Raw genomic sequence first — 25,700 nt, 5'->3', positions numbered from 1 at the left:
CCCTAAGCAACTCCAGTCAATCTGTTCTTAACACTCCATTTTGCATTTCTTTACCTGTTGGACTCAATTGTTCAACCCGAGTTCTTCCTGAAAATAAAGTATTTCTGTCGAATTTAATTTTACATTCAACAGAATGCTGCTCACTAGAAACATCTTTCTAACACAGTGTCAGAGTTGATAATACCAGATGACGTTAATCAGCAACTCTCCACTGCCCAGCAATTAAAATTGATAAGAAGCCTCTGTTCTTCAAGATTTCTTTTCAAGTCCAACAGCAAGCTCTGGAATTGCCAGCCACCGAAGGTTTTTATGACTTTGCTTTTTATGAATGCACAGCCTAACAGGCGATAAGCGCTTTTGTGCACTTGGCTGGTGTTTGCCCATGATCAAGGCTGTTGACTGGGGGTTTATTGGTGTGAAAGATGCCAACAACACCCCAAGGACAGGCTGGGACATTCCAGCACTTGTCAGAGAGGTGCCAATTTCCCCCTAAATCAAACACCACTGTGATTTCACAGAGCCACAGCAATGCTGATAACGGCTTTAGACGCGGGTGCCAGGGGAGAGAGCAGTGAGATTGTGTTATTCACCACAGCTAGAACAAACAGCCTACAACTTCCATTGAACTTGTGAGTCAGGGGGGAAGAAGGCTGAAACCTTATGTATGATACAATTTGGCCAGTATCTGATGCCACTGTACTAACACATATGCAGGGGTAGCAAAAGCAAAGTGCCCCAAGATACTAGTGCAGTGTCAGGGCAGGGTGGACTCAGAAGTACAGACCGACTACCTAGTTGTACTGCCACTTTACCCTAGAGGCCATGAATATGCCCACGGTGCTGGGAAAGACACAGTACAGTCTTGTCTTTACAGTGACGTAAAGACATAGAAGGTGTGGAGATCCCTGGTCTAGAAGATTATGTTATAGTATATAGCAGTGGCATCTACCCAGTTAGGTGCAGTCACAGCCTCTGTCAGGTTCAGTGCCAGCTTTGGTCCCAACTAGAATTGTTAGTGTCTGCCTATGCTAATAAGCCCTTTGTTAGCATAGGCACAACTCTAAACTGTTGTGGTTGTCAAGCTTTTGGGCCAGAACCAACTCACACTCCATCAGTTGGTGCAAGTGCAGGGTTTGCATATACATTCTCTCTAGCTTCACGCTTATCCAAGCTGATCTAAGAGGTACTGCTTAATTATAATCCACATTTCAGTCTAGGAGAGCAGTGGAGACACATCTTTTAAGACCACCTAGTTGACTAGTATCAAATGTAGTAGAGACAGGAAGCAGAGAGAGTTACAGCCAGTAAATCTCATTGTTTCATTTAGGTCCATGGGTGCTGATAGAGCTAATCTCTTCTTCTCCTCTTCTGTATAAAAAGTGGTATAAAGCAGCCAGTAAAGCTGACCCAGAGGAGTTGTGAGGAAGAAGTAAATTTATAGGCAGTCCTTATTCCTTAGTGTCTAAGCTCTTCTCCATTTCATTCCATCAATTCAAACTTATTTCAGCTCATTACTATAAAGCAGTCACGTCTACACTGGGGAACTAAAGCATACATGGTCTGGCTTTCCCATGACTATTTATCTTCCCTGACTGCAACAACACTGTCCCTACAATGATCCTGCAAAAACACTTCATTCTTCCCTACATTTATCATTAGATAAATGCAAAAACCAGGAAAAGTGAAGAAACTACTTTCACTAACATGCTGTATCCTAACTACATAAGAAAAGCACTTATTCAAAGCAGAGTTCAATTACTAAATACATCTTAAAAGACATGCCCTATAATGCTAGTTTTATTTTATAAGGTAAGTGCTAATCTCAGAGGTGCAGCCAAATTTTATTCTGGTTAATCATTTGCTGCCTATGGGACACTTAACTACAGCTGATTTAATTTCTGCTTTCAGTTCCAGTCCTAAAGTCACACAATTTTCCCGTGGCTGGCTGTGGTATTTCACAGCCACTGGTGACTAAAATTCAGCAGAATACAAAGTCTCTTCTACACACCACATGGCTTGAGACATATATTATTTCAATAATGACAAACAGAGATAATGAAATTCCTGAAACGATCTCTGTTTCTTTGAAGAGAAAGGTATGTGATATAAAACTCTCCTCAGAAGAAGGAGACCACCTCAGCAGAGGCTAATGGCTAGTATCAAAACCTGCTTGAATGTTATCTCCACTCTTTTATGTAAGAGGTATAAGCTAGGGTCCCTTTACTCTTACAGATACGATCCACTGAAAACTTCTAGAGATTATGCTCTTCTCGTAGCATACCACATTTTTGCACAGACTGTTCAATTCCTTAGTCTCACTTTACAGTGAGCTTTGATGGAAGTATAATGTCTTCTGTTAAAGTCACACAACAAAAGACTGCCACAGCAGTGATCAGGAGGCAACCTCGGTGTTTGACAATCAAAGTGCAACAAGCAATTCACACGCCCAAGAAGAGTGAGCATTAGCACAAGTACACCTACAGCCTCGCATTTGGCTGCAAAACCTGCAAAATCTGAAAGCTTTGTTCTCTCCCTCATTCTGGTAGCATTTTTTTCATTTCTACAGTTCAAATGCAGTTGTCTAAATAAGAGCATTATATTAAATAAAAGCTACAAAGAACTATCTTGAATAAACAGAACTACGAAGGCACACAACTGACATGACTGTGTAACATTTAGATGTCTGTGCCTGTCATACTTTACATACTGTTGAAACAGGATGCCCAGACAGCTTAGCACTAGGGTGCTGGATGACCTGTTGACATAGAAAACATCAAGTGAGCAGGTTTATTTTGTGTGAAGTGCTAAGATAATCCACTATCAAAACTTTCTGGGTCACGAGTAGGATAACAGCATACAATCACATGAAGTTTACTCACACCACAATAAAGCAATACACATTTAGTTACTTACTCATTGTCAGGTTTGACCACACTTTAGTGTCTTCTAAGAAAAGGAGTGAAAAACAAATAATAGCCTCAACTACAACTACTTAGGAAGAATATTAGGGAAAAAATATGAAGTTTGAAAAGGTCAAATAAAGCCTTTGTTGTGCAGAATACAAAAGCCACTGATTCTTAACAGGATCAGCACAGGGTGTTCTCTACTTCTTGAGGCCACAGGATGGAAGATCTTTCCTCTTGTCGCTTCTCCTATCTCCACTGCCCTGCACAGATAATTGGGCACAGGCATTTGAAGGGTGTAAGAATGAGATTAACAGTAGCAGTTATTTCCTGCATTCATTCTCCTTTGCTCTACTTGTCAACATCCGTACAAGAGATGAGGAACCTTTACTTCAACTCTTAGTTTGACTATGGTGCCCTCAAGGGTTATTGTGAAAAAGAAGACTCCAGCCAATTCCAGCCCATTTTCAATTGACATGGTTTTGCTGGGAAGGGAATAGCTGCTGCAGGAACAAACATATTCTCTGAAGGCAATTCCTTTCTTCGCAGAAGGAAAACACATTCATTACAAAGACTGCAGCTTTTGTCATATGAGGGATGAGCAAGGTTTCTGTAATCTTTGCCACCAATACCATGCCTCTGGTATTAAACCTAGTGTCTTTGGAGAGGATCCAAGGAAGTAATCTGATGAGTGATTTACATTCTGTTCTCAAACTATGAGATCCAATTTTCTTTACTATCCAACCCATGTAGAAGTATGTAATCTTAACACTGCAACAAAAAAATATTGTTAAAAATCGAAAAAAGTTAAATGTATCTCCAAGATTTCAGGGATTCGTTGTAGGTTTTCAAAGGAAACCAACGACCTCTGAGGACTGGATTTATATACATCCAAGCCTGCCAGCCTCCTTGTGTCAGTTCCAGCCTGCTGTCTGTCAGTGAGCAACCTACTGCGAGTGTGACCACACTCTGGTTTAAACAGAGGGGACAAGCCTGTGTTCTTGCCCAGTCTAAAACACATGCAAGTTGGAAGGGACAGAGGGAAGACCACTAATTTTCAGAAATCTACAACAAAACTGCTGTCAAGATGGTAAAAAACCTATGTGATTTAACATATTTATTACAGCCAAGAGAAAAGTCACTTGGACAAAGTAAAAGTTCACAGAATTAGCACTCTAAGATGCTTAGTCTTTCAGAAAAAAATAACTTATTTTGAATAAAATAATTGTAACTGAGTTCTACATAGCCTGTGAACAATGTCTGGCAAATAATTTTAATTGCTCTATTTTTGCAGATGAGTATAGAAGTTTTCATCTTTTCTAACTGGTCTTTACCTTTTATCTTTACTAGTTGCTCCCACTGGAAAGCAAATAGCTGTTCACATAGTGAAGTTAAACAAATAATGATAATTTCTAGCGGAATCAAAACAGATATTACTTCAACAAATGTATTATACTTCCCTATTGCAAAAGAAAATGTATTCTTTATGTTTTTAAGGATGTGTTAGAGTAAAACTAGTAGATGATGAACAAGAGCTCAACTTGTTAGGACAAACAGAGATCTACTATTTCAAGATCTTAGTTCAGTAAGAACACTTCACATTTGAAGTAAACACTAGTCAAGTTCTGTAACAATGCATTAAGTTTTTAAATAACCCCAGCAGAATGCAAAGGAAGAAGGATTTTATAGTTAGGAGTAAAAAAATTCAGTTTTCTACGACAAATATGACAAAATTGTGTTGTCAAATGACATCTCATAAGTCCACTGGCATTAGCAAAACACGAGTGAGATTTATGTTCCTATCAAAAACTTTAATACGAAATTCAAAGATCAAGATCAATATTTGCAGAAGCAGAAGAAACTTTAAAGGATGCAGAAGCCTTGCCCTAGGTTTATTTTGGCTTTAACATTTTTCATAAAATATTAAAACATCACATTGATTGTGAAGAACATGTGGAAAAAAATAAAAATACCTACTCTGGGCACATTGCTAGGAATATCTAAAGGCTACCTAATGACTTGCAGTATAATTTCCTATTTCTGGCAATTTATAGCTTTCAAAAAGATAAAATTTCAAGGCTGCAGATTTAGTGCTTGATGTATTCCTTGAAAAAAGTCCCCCATGCAGATGCATTCTTTTCTTAAATTCAAAAAAAGATTCAGTCATTTTGAGAAAATGTGTGTTCATTATCTTACACAACTGGCAGTTCTGACATTAAAGCAGTTCAGAGATAAAACCTGGCTTTTGTCATAGTGTTTGTACTAAGCTTTAATAAATCATTGGCTTATCCTGTGTCTGTCCATTTTCTATTGTAAATTTTCCAGGTTCTACATTTTCTGAGGTAAAGTGTGGTTGTTTAGGAAGGAAACTACCATTTAAGAAATGTGGGACAGTACTTTTGGTTTTTGTGTGGGTTTTGTTGTTGTTGTTTTGGGGATTTTGGTGCTGGTTTGTTTTTTTTTTCAAAGTACTTACACTATACTTGTTTACCCAGGCCCTGGTTTCCACTGTGTGCAATTTCTTACAGCTCCTTGAACACAGCAAATAGTTGCTTTTTTTACTATTCTGTACCACAAAGTAGGAAAAAGAAGAAGAAAAGCCATGTATCTGCAAAAAAGTTCACACCAAGCACCTCTCTAGTCCTCCAGATTTGCACAATCTGTAAGCCAGAGAAAACTCTATTTAGAGAAGCTTTAGAATTTCCTAATAAAAAAAAACCCAAAAAAACCAAAAAAACCAACAAAACTAAAATCACAGTCTAAAAACACATAGTAAAATTAAATTTGACTACTAAAGCACTGAATACTCCCTCTGTTATAAAATATATATATATACACACACACACTCACTCACATATATATCTTTCTGGTAGGAGGCAAGATACAGTAACTACTGCCAGAGTAGAGGCTCGTAAATACATGTGCTGTTCCATCACCACCACTGGCATTATAATGGTTCTCACAGGCCATTATGCCACATGAAGCATGACTGTATGAGGAGAGCTAGTCCCTTACCTAAAACCTCACCAATCTGCGCATTCTTCTTCTGTAACTCAGCCTACCCCTCAGGTTTATTTACATCTGGCAACTTTCCAAGACATTTGAAACGTGTTGGACCTCTTGGTGGCAGGCAGAAAACACCTTGCCCCCAACAAGACACTATTTTCCATCTGGAACTGAATGAGCAAATGTTCACAGCTTTTGTGTTCGGCCACTAATGCACATTAAACAATCTATTAACACACAAAATTAATGAGGTACTGCCAAGTTTAAAGTCAGCTAAGCACTGTGCCTGTGCATAGTTCCCTACAGCATATGTTGGCACCGTTGTTTGTAACACATCCAGCACTCAGGCATTTGGAGCTCAGCCTAATTAGTTCACTGCAATTGAATCTCAACTCTATCCTTTATTCAGCTGCAATGAAAGTTTTCAAAGAGGCCTATCTACACAGCCTTGCACATTTTTTCCCTGGCACTTGAAGAGCCAGGGTAAGGAAGTGTGCCAGAACTGCCCAACCAACCATTTGACAGATATACAGAGATGTGAATGCTGCACTTACTGGTTTTTTTAAGATCATTCATGTGCAACTTTTAAAGGTAGAATAATTCTTTTCCTGGAGGAAAGCAAATACCAGAGAAGGATGTGAAATGTCATACTGGAAGGATGATAGGAAAACAGAGAAGGCCTATCCCCAGGAAAGCCTGCCCAAATTAAGAAAATTCATAACTGTTATGTGTGCATTTCACAGAGTTGTTTTCCACTGCACACAATCTGTCTTCACTGAGCATTAGTGTTCACCAGTTTACAGCCTTCTGCTTCCATTGGTTATTAGAAAATCTAAATATCAGTACAATTACAAAGTCTCTTTTCCCTCCACAAAACTTCCTTTACTCAACGTTTTTTTCAAGTAGCCACGCTAATCAGAACAGAAACTGAATTTTCTCAATTACTGCTAGAGGTACTGTGTGCCATCAAAAAGCATTTTAGTTGGAAGATATCTAGCTTTTCACCTTCCTTCCCCTTCAATGATCAAAATACACTGTCATGGTAATTTTCATGCAGCAATCACTGAATGCAACAAATGATGTAAAGATGGTGGTTTAATTAAAGTGGCTTCCAGGGCACTAACTACTCCTGATGACCTTGAGAGGATACGGTTTCTGATACTGCTTTTCTTTCTGATGACAGTCAATTATTAAGTAAAAATGGAAGAACATATCCAAGTTTAGTCAATTATGCAGTTATTCGTATCTGCATTTCTTAACATGAGCAGTTCCACTGTCCCACCGGGAGAGAGAAATGGGGACCCTTTCTGACCTGTAACTGCATTGCCACTCCTGAGGTCTTCATTTCATGGACTTGGATTGGTCTTAGTTACAAGACAGCCAGACAGACCACAGCAAAAATTACACTTCTGATGAGTTACAGGCTGGGAAACATGGCAAGAGAGAAAAGCTGTGTACTGGCCAACCCAAACTATCTCAATCACACAAGTCTCAAAGAAGAACCTTTGTGCAATATTGTAGCTGAGAGGCTGCACTGCAGCATGCAGTAGGAAAGGAGGGAGCAGCAAAACCCTTAAGTCACTTCTCGACCTCACTTGCATCCAGAATCTGCCAAGACTCCAAGCTTCACTATCTGGTTGATCAGCAAACTAGACTGACCCTGCAACAGCAACTCCTAAACATGAGCACACTGTCTTATGTGTACAACCAGCTATGATAATGGGGCAGGCAAATGGTCTTCTCTCCTCCGGAAATACATAAAGTCACCTTTCCAATCCCTTTTCATCTCAGATAAAACTGTTACCAAGTACATTGACAGATACATACTGTTAGATTGCAAAGATGTTCACTCAGTTGCAAATCAAAACGCTGGACTCTGGAGTAGGGATGAGGAAGGGAAGGGCAGGAGGAAAAGCTACAAGTATCACCTTGTTTCCACTTCGTTTTTCCCAACTGTAGTCTTTGAGCATGTGTGCAACCTCAAAGATTTGTTTTAAGCCACTGCACAGCTGTAACACACCACGTTCTTGAAACCGCGAAGTGACAAAGTGGCAGATTCCCGTTATTACAATTATATAGCATGAAGAGGTGGGAGTATAAATAAATTTTAGTATAAATACTAAAATATAGTATTGCAAGCAACAGGAGCTCATAGACAAAAGACACAGAGAAATAAAGTAAACATTGTTCACATCAGCCTCTGCCTGACAAGAATCATAATTTCTCTCTCAAATATGACAAAGTGAGGGGGTCAATTTGACCTCAGCTAAACTACCTCAGTCTTGATGAGACACAAAAAAAGCTAAACCTGGGTCTTCTTGCTATTGACAGCAGCAAAAAAAACCACGACTAAGTTATTTTTCTTTCCTTCCACTTAGAGAAGCCATGCTTACTTTGGACGATTTATATCTCCTTTTTAAAACAGAAGTAATAATCTGAAGTCTGATTTCAAGCCACAAAAATTTCTAAACGTACAAATATTCATGCCAAAAACATAATACTTTTGTTTGCAGCTTTCTTTAGTCTGAAAGAAAAATTGTGTGTGAGCAAGTGCACACAGTAATTATTTTAGGGATCTTTTTACCTCCTCAACAGTTTATACAAGTATGAACCAGCAGGTTTGGAATTGTTTGCAGTACCTCTGGAAACATGGCAAACCTGGGATTTTAAGTTGGAGTTATGCTTCTTCCTCACAGTATTGTGTGTAAATAGCATTTTGTAAACACTGCATTACCTTTAAAAATTGATTACTCCAAGTCCCGATTCAAGCAACTGGTATATTCTATCTACCCTCACTTCCTATCTTTACATGCATACACATGCAGCCACACTTCTGAAAGCTTGTCTGTTTCTAGAGACCAGTCTTCCAAATCCCAACAACTGGCCAGTCCAAGCTTATGTAAACAACTTGAGATTCGAACAAACTCAATGATAATCATTGCTGATTAAATCAAACTTATACAAAGGCAAAGTAAATTGAACCAGGTACACGAATGCAGAGATAAGACAGAAGCTGATTATCTTGCATGGCAACAAAGGAGAGTTGCTACACTGGAACAGACTAATGGCCCATCAGTTCCCAAATTGTTCCCTCTGGTTACAGCCAACACTTCAAAGAACACGGGGAGCCAACATTGCCAGAAGTCATTATTTGCCATAGTGAGAACAAGAGAAATCAGTTAATAAGTCCAGTTTCTTTAGGCACATTTTAAGAGGTTTATTTTAAACTCAAGAGGGTGAGAAGAAGCTCTTCCCTCGAGCACTTAATTATAAAATAATTCTTTTAAACATCTGACATCTTCACTTATTCTTTACAATCATTTCCAACACTGGGACAGAGTCCAAGAATTTCAGCAGGCCATTATGAGGACAGAATTTCAGTTTCTTTTGCCCCTCCACCTCTCTTCACAGAGCCTGAAAACTTGATTCGTTAAGGCCACAAACCATTTTACCTCTCAAAGCTTCTATCTCAAGGTGCACTACTATGATAAGTATGATAAGATGCCCTAGCTTGGAAGGTCATTGAGAACAGTGGCTCTCAGTCATTCCCTCACCTCTGAAAGCCAAGGCGGATTTCGTGGCTCTGGCAGGACATTACCATACATGCAGCCACAACACAGGGCAAGCTCTTGCTTGCAAAGCCCAAGTTTCCAAGCAACCACCAACTGTGTTTGCAGAAGTCATGCATGTAAATCTTTAGCCATGGAGCACAATTTACTTGCACTGGTAAAATTAAGTGTACATATACTATATACTCCATCTATTTGAATGAAATTTATTACAAAAATCAAACCAAGTCAAGTAACTGAAATAAAGGTTTCTATCATCTCTGCTAGTATTTTTAGGCAGTTTTTTGGAGTGGTAAATTAATAGCCAATTATCCATTCCTTCTCCCCATAAAGACTATTACCCCAGCCTCCAACAACCTAATATAAATGAGGCACAGTAATTGATTTCCTATTCTGTTCATGTAAGATTTTCTGCTCTGTGGTCTGATCAAATAAGAAAAACTCTTAGAAAACACCTGTCTAGAATTCAATTGATTTAATCAGAGACTGTGATGTCAAATTACCCTGGAAGATTAAAAAACATCAACAAGAGAGAGAAAATAGGTTGCATATCGGAAAATAGGTTTTTCAGAAAGCTTTTGAAAGAAATAACAAATCAAAAGTAAACAGGTAATTGGCCTGATTTGTTGCTGTACAAGATAACCAGATTCCATCCTTTAAGTCAAGGGAACACAAAATGTTTTGTTGCTCACCAGAACATACAACAATCAAAACAATATGAAACAAACATCCCAACCTAGAATCTGTGGATTAAAGTTTGGTGTTCAACTTCCCTTTTCCAAACAATATAATATAAACCCGAGGAAAATCAATTCTGAATATCAGTTCTTAGCTATTAGTACTCTACATACCACTTGACTAAGATTCCTGAGCAGGAAAAGGGTGTGACAGGCAATCAGTAGATGTAGCTCTTATCGCTTGATAAATAGTGTTTTAACAACCAGCCAGAGATACAGGTCCAGAACAAGTTACATGGACTGTTGCAGGAGTTGTTTCTAACTGCAATATTTCGAGCATATATTTAAGAACACAGCCACGCACTCTGCACCACGCAGAAGACAGGAAATGAAGAAGCCCCCAGTGCTCATTGCTCCCATCATTGGCTAGATCAGGACCCTCTACTCAGCTTAGGTCTTTAAGCCCTGATTTAACATCAGTTCTTTCCTTCCCTTCCCCTGGAAACATTTAAGACAGTGACCAAGACATGTCAGGCAGCTGAGAGCCCCAAGAATAAAGCAGGAGGCAGACAGCAGACAGAGTCAAAAAGACAGCAGGCAAACGACTTCAGTTTCTTAAATTCCTTTGGGCAGGGTCCTTGCATGCCACGAGGTAAAACCCAGCTTAGCATTCTGTGAATGACTGTTTGTATGCTGACAGTATAATAATCAAGTACTTCCTCCAGTGTGAAAGAAGCACATGCATGACTGTGTGTGTGTGTGTCTTATAACTCCAAGTCCTTTCCAGCTCCCTTGTAGCCAACTGTTGGCACAAAGCAGGTCCCATGCTTTCTCCAGAGTAGATGATGAGACAAAACAGCTTCTCCAAATCAGAAAAACCTGCCTCGTCAGTTGTAACAAACTTCTGCTCTGTAGCCACTCTTCATCTGCCAATACTCAGCACCTGGCTGGTATGTGCTGTACTCAAAAGAGAGCATTACTTGGGGTAGAAGGAGCTCCTTTGGGAGCTCAGAAAGAGAGATGGAGAAGTATGGACCAAAGATCAGTAACTTAAAACATTATTTAATGGGCACAAAAAGTATAAGCTTATGTACCACAAAAACAAACAGAAGTTGGGATGGCTGGGAACAGTACAGCCTCAATTCCCTCTGCTGGTGGGAATCAGAGTGAGGCTGCCTAAATGGTATTTGCACATTGCCTTGCAAGAAACATCCAAGGGTGTTAGTACTCTCTTCTGTCTCTTCAGTGCCCTAAGGAACTTGAACAATGCTTAGTAAGCGGCTTGAGAATATTTACTGCCACTATCATTCGTCACTGCATCAGAAGAGTTCTTCTGGAAAGAGGGGAAACGCTGGGGCTAATGACTACACCATGGATAAGTGTGTTTTGGGGGGAGAGACGGATTTATACATATTACAATCTCTTAAAGTAGAATTACAAAATCTTAATTCTTGCACAGATAGGATTAACCCATACTGCTAATACTTGGGGGGGGAAAGTTAAAATTCAAACTAGAACCTTAGGCAGACAAAGGGAACAACCATTTTTGGTTTGATTTTTGTTTTACAGATATTTTCTAGGCACACATTTTAGATTTAAAGATTATTTACAATATTGAACGCAGTTTACTGTCCCTTCTATACATAATATGAGACACCTGAAAGGTCAGAAACCATAAAAGATGGCTGCCTAAAACTCCATTTTAGGAAAGAAAGGAAAAAAAGAAAGGAATTCCGATTCCTGAAAGTGTTTTACATTGTTCAACCACAACTATTAGGCACTTCATATTTATGGCCATTAGTCATTTTGTCATCTAATGGCATTATCATAATGCCAAAGAGAATGGAGCCCACAATTATCTCGGCAGTTGCACACAGTCATCTCCTGATTACATACATTCAGATGACACCTGTTTTCCCTCCACTAAAATAAAAGTTGGTACCACTTAACCTGATGATCTAAAGGCTCCAGAATACTCAAATGTGGCACAGAAACACACAATCCTGAATTGCCCTTAAATAATAGTTACTTAGAAATAGAATTTAAAATCAGAATAAAATAACTAGATCATAAAAACTGACTTTAATGTTTTTTGACCATAAAATGTCTTTACCTCTAGATGTTGTAATAAGTACATATATATACGTGTATATATATATATATGTAATGGATATCCATAGACATATATATTTGTGCATGCATACAATAAACAGACACATTTCTACCTGACCTTATTACCTATATTCAACATACCACCAATTGCCCAAGGGTCACGCAAGCCTTCAGCAACACCTCGACTAAAAAGCACGGATTTCTCACGGAAGCACTTGCCAAGATGCTTGTGCACCACAGACCAACGATGCGCTGGCTCGGGTTGGACATTGCACTCCACAGACAATATTAGAGCCAAAACATTTTTAAACCTGCCTGCAGTTAAACAACACCCTCCAAACATCACCTCCTTCCTGTCTAAAAATAACAGTGATGGCATTCGTACCCGATAGCACAAGAAGTTAGAGCAAGGGGCAATAAAAGAGGCAAGGAAAACGAGCATCACCTGCCTCTCATTTTCCTCTGACAGGGCTGCAGCACTGATAACACACCTGTTCAGCTGTGCAGTGAGCATTGGCATCATGCAGATGTCACTGCATCGAAAATTAGTAAAGAATGGATGACACTGTTACCTACTTCGTTTCCACATTCAGTGTGAACAATTTATTTCAACTCCCAGGGTAACCTGAACAAAATTGCCTGAAGCCAGCTCCTGCCTTATCTGATAAGTACACCTAAGCGCTCCTGAACGGCAATACCGCATTTCTGTTTAAAAAAAAAAAAAAAAAAAGGAAACTTTCCCCCGGAGCGTGACTTTTGTTTTACTTCACACCTGTTTAAAACAAACGAACAAAAAACCCCACCCAGCCCAAAAGACTGTATCTGTAGGATGTTCAAGCCAGGAGCACCGGGCTGGTCTGGAAGCCTCCGCGGGGAGGACGAGCCCTGTGCGGGGGAGGTGGGGAGGGGGCACGACGGCCCCTCGGGTGCAGGTGAGGGGCAGCCCCGGGAGCCCCCCAACACGACCGGCCGCGCCGGGACGGCGCCCCCGCTGCAGGGGACCGGTCCAGCGGCTGTAACGGGAGCGCGGCGCGGAGCAGGTGCCCGGCGGGAGCGGGGCGGTACTCACACGGTGAAGTGGTACACGAAGCACTTCCAGCCCGTGGGCCGCTCCAAGAAGTTGTAGACCCTGCCCTGGACGCTGCTACGGCTCAGCAGGGGCTTGCGGAGGCTGTAGATGGAGACGCGGGGGTCCAGGCTGACGGGGGGCCGCGGGCAGTCGGCGCTCACCATCACCACCTCGCTCCGCAGCCGCGGCGCCCGCTCCCGCACCGGCTCCGGGCCGCAGCCCGGCGGAGCCTGCCCGCCCTGCGGGGCGGACAGCGGGGCGTAGTGGGCGTTTGGGGTGCTCTCGGCCAGCTCCAGCGCCGACGGCTTCTTGCCGGGCGTCATGCTGCCTCTCCTGGGCAGCGACAGCCGGCCCAGGCTGCGGCTCTTCGGCTCGCCCGGCGGGGAGCTGGAGGACATGGCTGGGGCGGCCGGGGTAGCTCTGGCGGCGCGGCGGTGTCGGGGCTGCGCTGCCCCGGGAGCTGCGGCCGGGACCGAGCGCCCCGTCCCGCCGCCGCCGCTGGCCCGGCCCCCGCGGGGCGGCTCCCGACGGGGAAAGGTGCGGGCAGGGGCGGGGGCGGGCCCGTCCCCGCCGCAGTCCCGGTGCTGCCCGGCGGGAGGCGCTGCCGGCGGCACACCAGCCTTGCCCCGAGGGCGCGGGCTGGGAGGGCAGCCCTTGGTGGCGTCCGGACCGCCCTCCGTGTCACGCTCAAAACAAATCACACGCTCTGTAGCGTCACTCTGACCTCCACCTGTGTCACCTGTCCCCTTGTCACCGCCATGGCTGCGTGGAGGTGGCCTCTCACCTGTGTGAGGAACTACGAGGACAGGGAGCAGGGAGCAGCCTTCCAGCAGCCCAGAAGCCCAGCGAGCTTTCCCACCGTCTCAGCCCGCTCTGTGGGGATAAAGTGCTCCAGTGTTTTCCAGATCTGTGCCCTTGGGTGGCTTGAGCTTCTGCGGTACAAGCCCTTACCTCAGATTTAGGATTGCCAAAGCCTTCAGGGCCAGCTGGTCCATCCCTTTTTGCAGAATTTCAGCACCTGGGAGCAGCAGAGCTCTGCTGGACTCTGAATCCTCAAGGAGGCTCTTTTTAATACGAGTAACAGGAATTAGGAGCTTGGAAAACAGGCCTTGCGGTCCCTCATGTTATTGTAACATCAGGAGTAAATAGCTGAATAATGTAGAATAGCTGAATAACTGTAGAACGCGATAAACACAGTTCTGCAGTCCTGCGTCCTCTACAATTTGGGCCTCTCACCAGCAACATTTTGGTTTTTGTGGAAGGGTGCATGGGTTTGGCCATTAAGAACAAGTTATGGTTAGCACTCGGATAACTTCCCTGCGCAGTGGAGTAAGTTATGACTTCCTTATCTGTGGTGTGAATCGATTTGTCATGGCTTTTTGCACCAATTAGTTAACAATGTCTATACCCAGAGAAAAGAGGAGGGTGCTCTTTGATCTGGGGTGAGGGGTTTTTTCATTCTAGCCCAAAATAGAACGGCATTGGTAAGAGCTATGTTGAGTTCATGGTTGATACTGGTACTTAGACAAGAATGTTACAGGGAGATAAGGTGCTAAATAAAGTTAAACAAAAACAACCCTGCTAATTGCAGCTCCATTCAAATGTCAGGCTGCACGAATAGTAGGGGAACTGGGCAAGATCCTTCACTAGTGTAAACAAGAAAGACTGGTAGGCCCTTGTACTGATTTACACCCATGAAGGATCTCGAAAAACAGAAGTTTTAAAACGAGAATTTGCAAAACCTGTTTGTAAACCAACAACATACCAACCAGGCTTTTTGTCCCTCCACCAGAGCATGAAGAACAAATAAGCTTAATAAAAACAGCATTTCAAAGGAAAGTTTTCCTGTATCTGGTCAAAACAGAGCCAGGTTTCTCTATTTTGAGAAACTGTTCTTTCTTGCAATAAGCCTGCAAGAAAAATGACTAATGGAAGAAAGAATGTCATCGCTACCCTTGAAGGCTCACTGTTTGAGGACTAGCCTGATAAAGTCTTGATATCAAAGTTAACAAATGTCTTTCTTTATGTAAGTGTTCCACTTTGTTTTATAGACCAGCATAACATTGTCTGGGTTATAATAGAACCATATTCTGGAGCCAGCTGCAAAACATAACTTACAGAGTTCAGCTGTATGTTCATATGTTCATTATGTTGCTTTTCAAAAACTTTTCAAAATCTTTTAAAAATATCTTGGTATTATGTTTTTATCTATCCGCTGATTAACAAAACAAAGAATAGAACCCCCACTGTATCTGAACCTAAGAAAATGGAATTTCTGTATTACTTATGCAATTTCCTTCCAAAACACAAGTTAAAAAGATATTATGTACTTAAATGGCTAAACAGGGAAGAAAATTGGTAAGAACTAAATTTTATCTTCAGTGTTCAATGAGAAAGTTCCTAACAACCAAAGTTTGCTTCAAAAATTTTCTCACTACCAAAAAGAAAAGTCACAAATATATTCCATAGCCCTATATCTTGAAATGTTTTTCAGGTCAGAAATATTTTCATAAGATTTTAGGTCGGACCTCTAATGTTGGCAAAATCTTTCAAAGAATCATCGCAGATAAAGGAATTTTAAAATATTTAAAACTAGTATTTAGGCAATACCTAAATATCTTTTCCCTGGACTCAAGGAATTAATCAAAATCCACTTTTTAAAATGTATTACTGATTAATGATAATGTTTATTTTATTTAGTAAAAATAATTTTGTTAGATGAGTGCCAGCTAGTTCATTTTACTGAATGCTAAAACATCTGTCTGGCATAGGTAGAGGCAAGAGCATAATCAAAGAAAAGTGTCCAACAGATGAGTACTTAATGATGAGAATCCAGGGAATAATTATCTTTAATGTATATTTTGTTACTAAAACTGTACTGTAATGTGCGACATTTTCAAGATGAATACTTCAACATGGTAATGGAAATTCCTGATTTCCCCCTTCATAAGTAGCCATGTCTTGATAATAGACATGTTCATTTTACAGAACAACAGAATTATGTAAGTAGAAGAAGAGAAAAAAAATATCCAGAAAGTATGGTGTAAATATGGAAGATCTAAAAATGGGAAGAAGAGGCAGATGAGTGTTCAAATACATTTATGGAGCCAGGTATCTAGCCTTTGATAGTGAAGAGAATAGGGAGATACGCTGAATAAAGAGGACATAAGTTTTAAATATTAAGGTGGAACTACTACACTGAATTGTTTCTTAGAACAATAATAATTTAGTCTACGTTGAGTATTTACAGCACTGTAGCAAAATTAATAACAATCATGATGTTTGCTATTTCCCAGTTTGGAAGTACTGTTTTAAATATTTATGTCTTTAAGAGGACTTTGATTCTAAAAATGAGATGCCATAAGTCACTGAAGTATGATGACAATAAATCAATTAAGCAGATGGTAAAGGTCCCAGTTCTAGAAATTTAACTGGAGCAAGACTAGTGAAGTATTTCTGAAAATCTCACTGTTGAGCTACAGTAGATCAAAAATGTTTGTACCAGCTTGGGGCTCTGTTTCTGTTATCCTATACTAAATTATGACTGATATTATGCATGCATTGTCACATATGCTCATTAAAATGCTGTATTTTCACTTTGTGCCTGCCTGTGATCATGTCAGATCACACTGCTAAATGTTTACAAACTGGAATTGCTGCAGCCAGTTAGAAAGAGATACCTTGATCTTTTATGTGATTACTTCCCTGTGGAAGCTGAGACTCAAACAAACAGTCAGTATCTGAGTGTTCTCTGTCTTCTGAAAGCCTTTAACACTTACGTGTCAATTACAGGTTGCAGCAGTTTTCCACTGCCATGAAAATAATTTTGTTTGCTGCTCGATTACTTTGGGGGATGTTTTTTGTTTGATTGGCTTTTGGTTTTTTGGTTTGGTTTGGGTTTTTTGAATGCCACTTTCCATTTCTGCCCAGTTATAGCAGGGAATAAATTAAAACACATTTTTCAAGAAGAGGAAAGAGAGTTATACTGTCTTAATTTTGGGTTTATTTTTCTTGAATTAGAGCAAATATTTGGTTGCATTCCATTTCCTGGAGAATCCACTGTTTACTCAAATCAGTAGATAATTTTAAAAACAGCCAGTGATGAAGGTAAATGTACTGAACTGAGAATAAATGTCTAGATTTTTTTATATATTTTCATATAGCAATAACTGTATGACAAAAACTTTTGAAATATTATCTGTCAATTAAAAAATTCTATTCACAGATGCATCATTACTTTAATAACTTTCCTATTAAAAACAACAAAACAAGTAAGTGCTTAGACCACATACACAAAGAAAAGACTGACCACCAAGTTTTTCCTTCAAGTGAATTTATACCAGCTACCTTGACCAGTAAGGTCCACAGTTACCATGACATTACTCTACCTTTAGGGTAGACATCTGTTAGCCATTGCTGTCTAGGCTTCCTGGAGGTCAACAAAAGCAGTAGTACCACCAAGAAGTATGAGCAAAGAATGTCTAGGGAAGGTGACACCTTTACTAATCATTCAAAAAGCACCACGGTACAGTGCTGGTAATTAGGAGAAGAGCTGCTATGAAAGACATGGGAGATGTTCATCCTTAAGAATTACAGGGATCACAGCAGCATAATTGATGGGCAAAGTATGTCCTGGATCATACACTCGATAAACTGTTTCCTGAAAACTGGACAATACAACCTCATCTATTCTGAAATGCTGTCTTCAGAGGCAAATTAACTATCAACAGACAGAATAGAGGCTGGGAAAAGAAAGAGAAACCCATGTTCCTCCACTTGAAATAACTTCACAAAGCAAAAGCAACCTAACAAGTTAAAAGTTAATCAGTCCTGTCAGAGATCATATTGGTGGATCACTTCCTTAAAAGACTAATCACTGTCAAAAAAGACACATTTTAACAGGTGTTTCAGTCTCTGTCAAGACAAATGGAGCAGATAGAAAAGAGCAGATAACATTCTATTCAGAAAGTTTAAACTGGCTTTTAATTCTCTCCCTTCTTTACTGTTGGGTTATTTTTAACTGTGGATGCAGTAAGTTTAGGAATCTGGTCAGTAGAGAGAAGTAACATTGCAGAAGATAGTGGCATGCACCAGATATCTGGAGCGTGGAGGCTGTGCAGTCCAGCAGCTGACAATCCTGATTAGCATTATCTGTTTGGATGCTATCTCAGTGCATGGTTATGTTCTAAATTTATATTACAGTTTTACACTGTTTCATAGGTTTTTAAAGCATATTGATGTTGTTCTGGGGAGGAACGTTATTGTCTACCAATGCTTACATTTTAAGTTCTAAAGCAAAGAAAGACTGAGCATATATTTAGACTTAGGCCACACAAACAAAAAAAAAGTTGATGAGTACCTCAGCCTTCTCCTCATCTGCTGTTACCAGTTTCCAAGCATTGTTTACAGTGGGGATACATCTCTTTTGACCTTCCTTTTCTGGTTAACATACCTGTAGAAGCCCTTCTTGTTAATCTTTTTGTCCCTTGCCAGGCTTAGTTCCAGCTTCACCTTGGCCTTCCTCATCCCATGCCTACACAACTGAACTTCATGTCTATACACTTCTCAGGTTACCCATCCTCATTTCCACTGCCCATGCATGCATTTCCTTCTTTCCCTTCAGTTTGATCAGCAGTTCCCTGCCCAACCATGCCAGTCTCTTGCCTTCCTTGTCTGATTTCTTCCTCTTGGGGATTACTAAGTCTTGCACTCTAATTTGAGCCTTGCAAGGTGAAAAAAACCCCAAACTAAACCAAACTACCATTTGTCCATAAGATTAGTCCTGCTGCTTACAACAATATTTCTATTCTTTTTTTTCAACAAAAAAAAAGTCAAAAGTCGAAGTAAAACCCCTTCCAGGTCAGACTGAGCAAGTATATTGTTGCAGAACAATACTTGGTAGACTCTTAATTTTTCTTGTTCAGGAATATTCATGTATATGAAAGGCCAGTACCAGCAAACTGGAATTTCAGTTTCTGTCAATAAAAATCCAAATTTTTTCTACAGTGTTTGTCTGTTCTATTTGCTCTTGTTGCTGACTGACCAAAAGCTTCCAGGTATAAGAGTCTGAAGCATTCAGGTCCTAAATGTTTACTTGTTTAGGAGCAGGACTTCAGGGCAGTGCCCTCAAAATGTGAAGAAAAAAAGTGGTGCTAGAATTGTAACTGAACTGCTTTGGTGCATCATGGCTTGTAAACAAACCTCTCAACACTTTCTTTCTGCTCCCAACCTACTTGCAAATCTTCAACAAAGTGGCAGTAGGAAATACAAAAATCTAAAACTGGTGAAAGCCTGATAAAACTAAGAGGGGAGACCTTTAGGAGATCTCAGACAAAAACACTTGTGTACACATGCATGTGTATTTTCTCCAGTCTTGGTGTCCATGGTGCCCATGGTGTCTTGTCCTCCCCAGTTCTTTAATGTGGTTAACTGTTCAACAATTGTTGTAACTGAAAAGGGCTCTTCTAGGTATTACTCCAAAGGAGAAAACTAAAGAGGCTGACAAAATTCTGCAACATTCTTTTTCATCATTAAGGCAGATGTGGTATATTTTAATTTCAGAAGCATATGAGACTCAACAGGTGTTTGTTTACTCACATAATACCATACAGGATACACTGTGCATTTTCTTACACATGCCACCGTATCTGAGGGCATCTGACTAATAGGATTCTTCAAATTAAGAGATTGGTAAATCATCTTGCATCAAAAACAAATTCTCCTCCTCACATTAGTTACAAACCCTCTCTTTATTAGGCTAAAATCAGTATCAAATAACACCACTGAATAAGCTCCAAATAAATTAACTGAAACTCTGAAATGCCCCTGGAATTTTTGCTCCATAGTTGCTTATGGAGGGAACTATGCTTAATAAAGGGATGTTCTAGTATTTCAGGAAGAGTTTCACTCTTAGCAGCTGAGAAAGAAATCACTGGCTATCACTAAATCTCTTCCTGGTGCGGGAACACTTCCTGCCTGTGACCATGTTAGTTTGTAACATATAATATCCTACTTCACATGTATGGAATGACGTGGGATAGGTAATCATTCTTCTTCAGCAGGACCCACTTGGCAACCCACTTCTGAAGCCAGGCGTCATCAGTCTGACAGCGAAGCACAACTGTGGTTGAATGTGTCTTTTGATTGCAGGTAGTTCATTAGAAAACTTCAGTGGGAGGTTATACACCTGCAATACAAGGAATATAATGCTAACTCTGTGGCAGAAGCAAAGACTTTTTTATACAATAATCCATCAAAGACCTTTCTAATGCCTCAAATTAAAAAAAAAAAAAAACCAACAAAAACAAAAAACAAAAACTAACAGAGTAATAGGAAAGGTACTAGCAGTGTCTCCTTCCCTGCCACTGCACCTTTTCTCAGCAAGTAACCCCTAAATGCAAACAAATTGGAAACTATAAAACTCAGTGGATAGACCACAGGACACCTGTGCAACAATCAGCTCTGTCAAACTGGAATTTCAGGTTGCTTTCATCTCACAAAATAGAGTTTTCATTTCACTAGTACTATTCTGACAGGTAAAGCTAAACAATGTGATGTAATTTAAAGTCTTGCAAAATTCTTTTAACCCGTTCCATAATTGTGGTTTAATACCCAATTCTAGAGACATGCCTGACCTTTTTCTAATTGGGTTAATTACAATTCTTTTCTCTGAGTCCTCATCTTCAGTGTCTCAGAAGCACAATTGCTTACCAGGATTTCATGTTTTACGATAGCTGGGCTAAAGCTAAAGCTTACTGAATTTGTGCTCTGCAGAGTCCCCAAACTTTGTGAGTGAAGAACACCACAACTTCTTCTATACTGTAGGGCAAGTAAAAAAGAGAACATGAGAGCACCCTTGTCAGCTCCCTGATTGACGGCTAATTACAAATCCACTGACCCAAGTGGTAACATAACTACTTTTTAGAGAGCATTTGCATGCATGGTGAGGCATTAACATTTGTTAATGGCCTATTAAACGGCTGTTAAAATTTGACATAACTTGAGGGCTTTGCTAAAGTACCATTCAGTGAGAAAATAACCTTATTGATTTCAGACTGTCTGCACCACATACAAATCACCTTCTTAGAAACTCTGGAAATGGAACAACTGTATTTGCTTTGTACTTCTCAAAAGAGCAACCCATAACCTTACTGATAAATTACAAGCCTCTTCAGAGCGGATGTGCTTACCTCACTAAGTCAGTGAAGAGGAAACAACCCACCAAACTCATATCCTACCAGGAGAAAAGCTGCTTTTTCTTGACAAAATTTATGAGATAATTAGTTAATTCATACTTCCTATTATTTCAGAGCTCATTATAAACAAACGACAACTCCTTTGGGCTGCAAAACCTTTTTGTTTTTCTTTAAAGGTACCTAATACTTCAAAATAGCCTTTGCAATGTTTTCGTGTATTCTATTCCTGGAGGTCCCTCTAGTGGCTACAATGTCAAGTTTATTTGGTCTGACTTAAAAGGCTACAGGTGTTACTCTCTAAGGAGTAACACCTCAGACTGTTACTCTCTAAGTGCTCGCATTTAAAATTCAGAGTTTTTAGAATCCAACAACTGTAGATCTAAATTATAAGCTAAGGAAAGACTAAGTTTGTACTAGACAGTTGTTTGTTGCTACTTTTTTAAACTGGAGACACCTATGTGACCAACAGGCAAATCCCCATATGAGCTCTAGGATGGAATTTGTCATGCTAGTTAAAATGCCTCTCCAAGTGACTAGAAGTGTAGAAAAACTAAAAATACAGTTTTAGAGATAATATTTTAAGCAACAATGCTTCTCACTACTCTTCCAGATCCTCTAATTCTGCCATAATAAAAGTGAGGGCTGTTTATCTCAGGATCCCAGAAGCATCTACGAAGACTGAAAATGTTATATCATCTGCTTGCTGATATTTTCTCTTCGTGCCTGGTACAGGAATACTGTTCCTGAAGGGTATTTCCTTCCACCTCCCCTGCACTGCTCTTTTTTCCCCTTTCAGAGGAGCTCTGCTTACTGCACTGCTGTCCCCACCTTCAGCTGCACCCATTCAATATCACCTGGCCAGACATGCCTGTTTCTAGCACAGAGACAGCTGGCCACAGCCTCCCTGGTCCTCAGTGGGACAAGTTGCTTTACATAAGTGGCAACAACAATACCATTTATTTAAGTGCTACATTTTAACCTAGGTAAGAAACAGGACAAAGTAGTTTATAGAAATCTCCTCATTTTTGAACAGAGGAGACTTGATAGTCTAAAAGGAGGGTGTTTCAGTTACTTCTTTTGATGCCACAAATCCCAAAACAACTAATTTACTTATCTGCTACAGAGCCACATTTGATGCAGCTGGGGATCTGGCCTTGGCATCTTTTCAGTACTGACTTACATGGTCTTTGCAGCATCTTTTCAGTATAGAGGGCCCTTCTGTTCCATTTTTACCTGGTGTTGTAGATTATGCTTAACAGCAGATGAACCTCTTTACACTCTTTGTAAAATAATGGTCTCACCTGCACTAGTAGTTTAGGAGTCCCAAAGTGCTGGTGACCAGGTAGAGAACATGAGAGTATTTTCTAAGGTAAAGGCTGATGGCTTAGCCCGTGTTTCCTATTGAAAACATGTCTGTGATTTGACTTCTGTTAATAATCTAGGTAAATACTTGGAAGAGAATAGCATAATATTTCCCATTTACCGTTACAAGTGATGATACATGAAGATTAAACCCTAATAAACTTAGTAGTTTGATGAGTAGTTCTCAATGCCAAGGGGAAAAAAACCCACAAAAACAAAAACAAAGAAAAATGGGCTAGACTAACTTGATATGTTACCCAGATTTGTATAATGAATAGTAAGAAATTATCAAAGAGAGCATCAAATTCCTGTAAATCTATTGAATTTTAAGAAGTATTTTCAGAGTTCCAGTCTCTAACCTCGAACTTGAATGACCAGAGTTCAGGTCCCAGTTCTCCCACAGACTTCCTGTGTGACCTCTGTTGTGTCACTGTTCTTATTTGTGCCTCAGGTTCTCAGTCTGTAAATGGGATAATAGCACTGTCCTCCTTTGTAGCCGTGACGATAAATGTGGTTGTATGTTAAGCATTCAGATTTCCTGGGGAAGAGGAGCAACAGGAGCTGTCAGTATAAAGGTAGGGATGCTTTGGAACAGCGTACAAAGTTCTGGTATGCAGGCAGAACTAGTAACACTGGGATTTTTAATCAAGACATTGTGTTTTGGAATGGAAACACAAAGTTGAATGAATGCTTTAACTGTCACTAATGCCATACAGAGATTCTTCCTCTTCCTTGCATTTGCTGTTGCTGTGAAACTTCACCACATGAACACAGTTGGAAATGGACATAATCTGCTTATCAGCCACATAGTAAAAGACTTTGTTGTTGCTGATAACACTGATCTTTTAAGTTACAGGTCAACCACTGCAGAAAGAAAAAAACAGACACAACCCACCTCCACAACAGTGGCTGGTTTTAATCATTGAAAGGGGAGAAAAGAAAATCTGTTGAGGATACAGAAACTCAAATTTTATGTTAGAAGACACAGTTCAACTCAATGAACATTCAAATTAAAGTTTCACCTTTTAAGATAAATAATTCATTGGTAATAATTCATTGCACATACACTGGCAGAATGAGCAAGACAATGGGAAGAGTTGAATAAACAGTGTCACAAATTTGCGGTACAACAGGTACATTCTGCAGCTTACGAAACTTTCAATCTCAGGCATCTGTAAGATAGTAATCAATTATGCATCTTCATACTCAAGCATTACTTCCCTCTAAGCAGATTGACATTAAGGCTGGAAAGCTACCAGGAAGGGAGATGGCTGTATGGGTGTGATGACTGGTCAGAGTGGCCAGCGAGTCTTATTAGGATTCTCCAGAACAGTTAATGGAACTGTGTAGGAAATGGGTTAATAATAAACACATCATTTTTGAGCAGAAGGGAAAACATGCATAAGAACATAAATAAGAGATAACCTGACAGAATATTGATGTTAAAATAGTACTTATAAAGATAAAAACATACAGGATTTCAACAGAGACCCTTGCAGAACAACAGGCCAGGAGGGATTGAGATAGTCTTACTCAGGATCTGGTACAGTTTAGCTTCAGACCCAGTACTGTTCCTTAACTGTAGATTAAGCTAAGCAAACCACTCAGTTCTGAGTTAGACTTCTGCTTTGGCTGTGACTTTCACAGTGTCAGCACTTAGTGCTTTCTGACAAAATGTTAATCAAGCCTGGACAAAAATAGCCAGTGACTTCAACATCATACATTACGATCTGGTTCAGCTTTCAGAGAACATTTCTTGATCAGGGTCCTGCTTAATTTCAGGGGTTTATGCTTCAAGCAACTGTCACTGTTGTAATAAAGATCAAAGATGAAAGCCTTTTTTGATGGTGATGTCATGGAATTTAACACAATTATATTGCTAGAAATACAAGCATTAACAGAAACATGGATAGTTAAAAAAACTTGACATATAGACGTACAAAGGAAATTTTAAAGCAATCCAGAATAATTACATGGGTCATCATGAGGGAAACAAAATCTGCTGTTCTCTTAAACAGATAGAATTTGGATATCTGACTCGTTTATGTCATTTTATAGTCTAATCAAAGGGATGTATCAGAGATACATTTTCTAAATGTTTTAGAAACAAAGCACAAAGAAATGCAGACTGGCAGAAGAAGCCTATGAAAATAGCAAAATCTGTTTTAAGGACAGAGAATATTTATGGCACACATTAATTTGTGCAGGAAAACCCAAAGGCCCAGTACAAACATATAGGAATCATACCACTTATTTTGATAATGAAGGACAAAAATATTTTGAGAAACACATTACTATGATCATGAAAGAGTTGAAAACCTTGGGCATATCTTTGATTTCTTCAAAGTAGCTTTTATTCACAGCAGTCAACTGACCTGCAATAATTTATACCAAATGAGGTCTGTTATATATCAAGAAAGCCCCACAAGCAAATTCTCTAAGGAGGCACGGTGATCCAACATTTGTACTCTAAATACAGAACAAATCCTTAAACAAATTCACTTTTAAGGGTGACATGCTCTGCACCAAAATTTTAAGTTATCAGTGAGAATAAGCGGACAGTGCTTGTTTGAAAACCTAAGTCATTAACAGCGTGCCTTGACTACACATGTATGCTTTGGGAAATTTGTGAAAAAATTCTGTAGCTTGGGAAAGCACATGACTTTTCTCAAAGGGAATGGAAGGTTAGTTACTGATGCAGTTACTCAACATCCAAGTTATTGCAAAAATTCGAAAAGTTAATTTAGAAAGTACATTCACAGTTAAGTCCATTCCTGCTTGTTTATTTCTGATAACTCTGTGCTCCT

At 39.9% G+C, this 25,700-nt stretch overlaps 1 protein-coding gene across 4 annotated transcripts in view; it reads right to left on the bottom strand.

The window, feature by feature from the left end:
- The window catches only part of KCNQ1 (potassium voltage-gated channel subfamily Q member 1), a 340,982-nt gene extending 327,099 nt beyond the window's left edge, over positions 1-13,883 (bottom strand). For 2 of the 4 annotated variants that reach the window (XM_051804015.1, XM_051804017.1), the window contains exon 1: positions 13,337-13,883. In XM_051804015.1, the coding sequence (XP_051659975.1) occupies positions 13,337-13,734 (398 nt within the window). In that variant the 5' untranslated portion in view covers positions 13,735-13,883. The remainder of the gene's footprint in view (positions 1-13,336) is intronic. The other 2 variants (XM_051804014.1, XM_051804013.1) reach the window with 2 other exon arrangements.
- Between the last annotated feature and the right edge of the window lie 11,817 nt (positions 13,884-25,700).

The sequence above is a fragment of the Manacus candei genome, unplaced genomic scaffold, assembly GCF_025592945.1.
Source record: "Manacus candei isolate 608988 ecotype Guabito, Panama unplaced genomic scaffold, ASM2559294v1 h1tg000060l, whole genome shotgun sequence".
Lineage (NCBI taxonomy): Eukaryota > Metazoa > Chordata > Aves > Passeriformes > Pipridae > Manacus > Manacus candei.
This window is presented reverse-complemented; position numbering and strand designations above follow the sequence as displayed.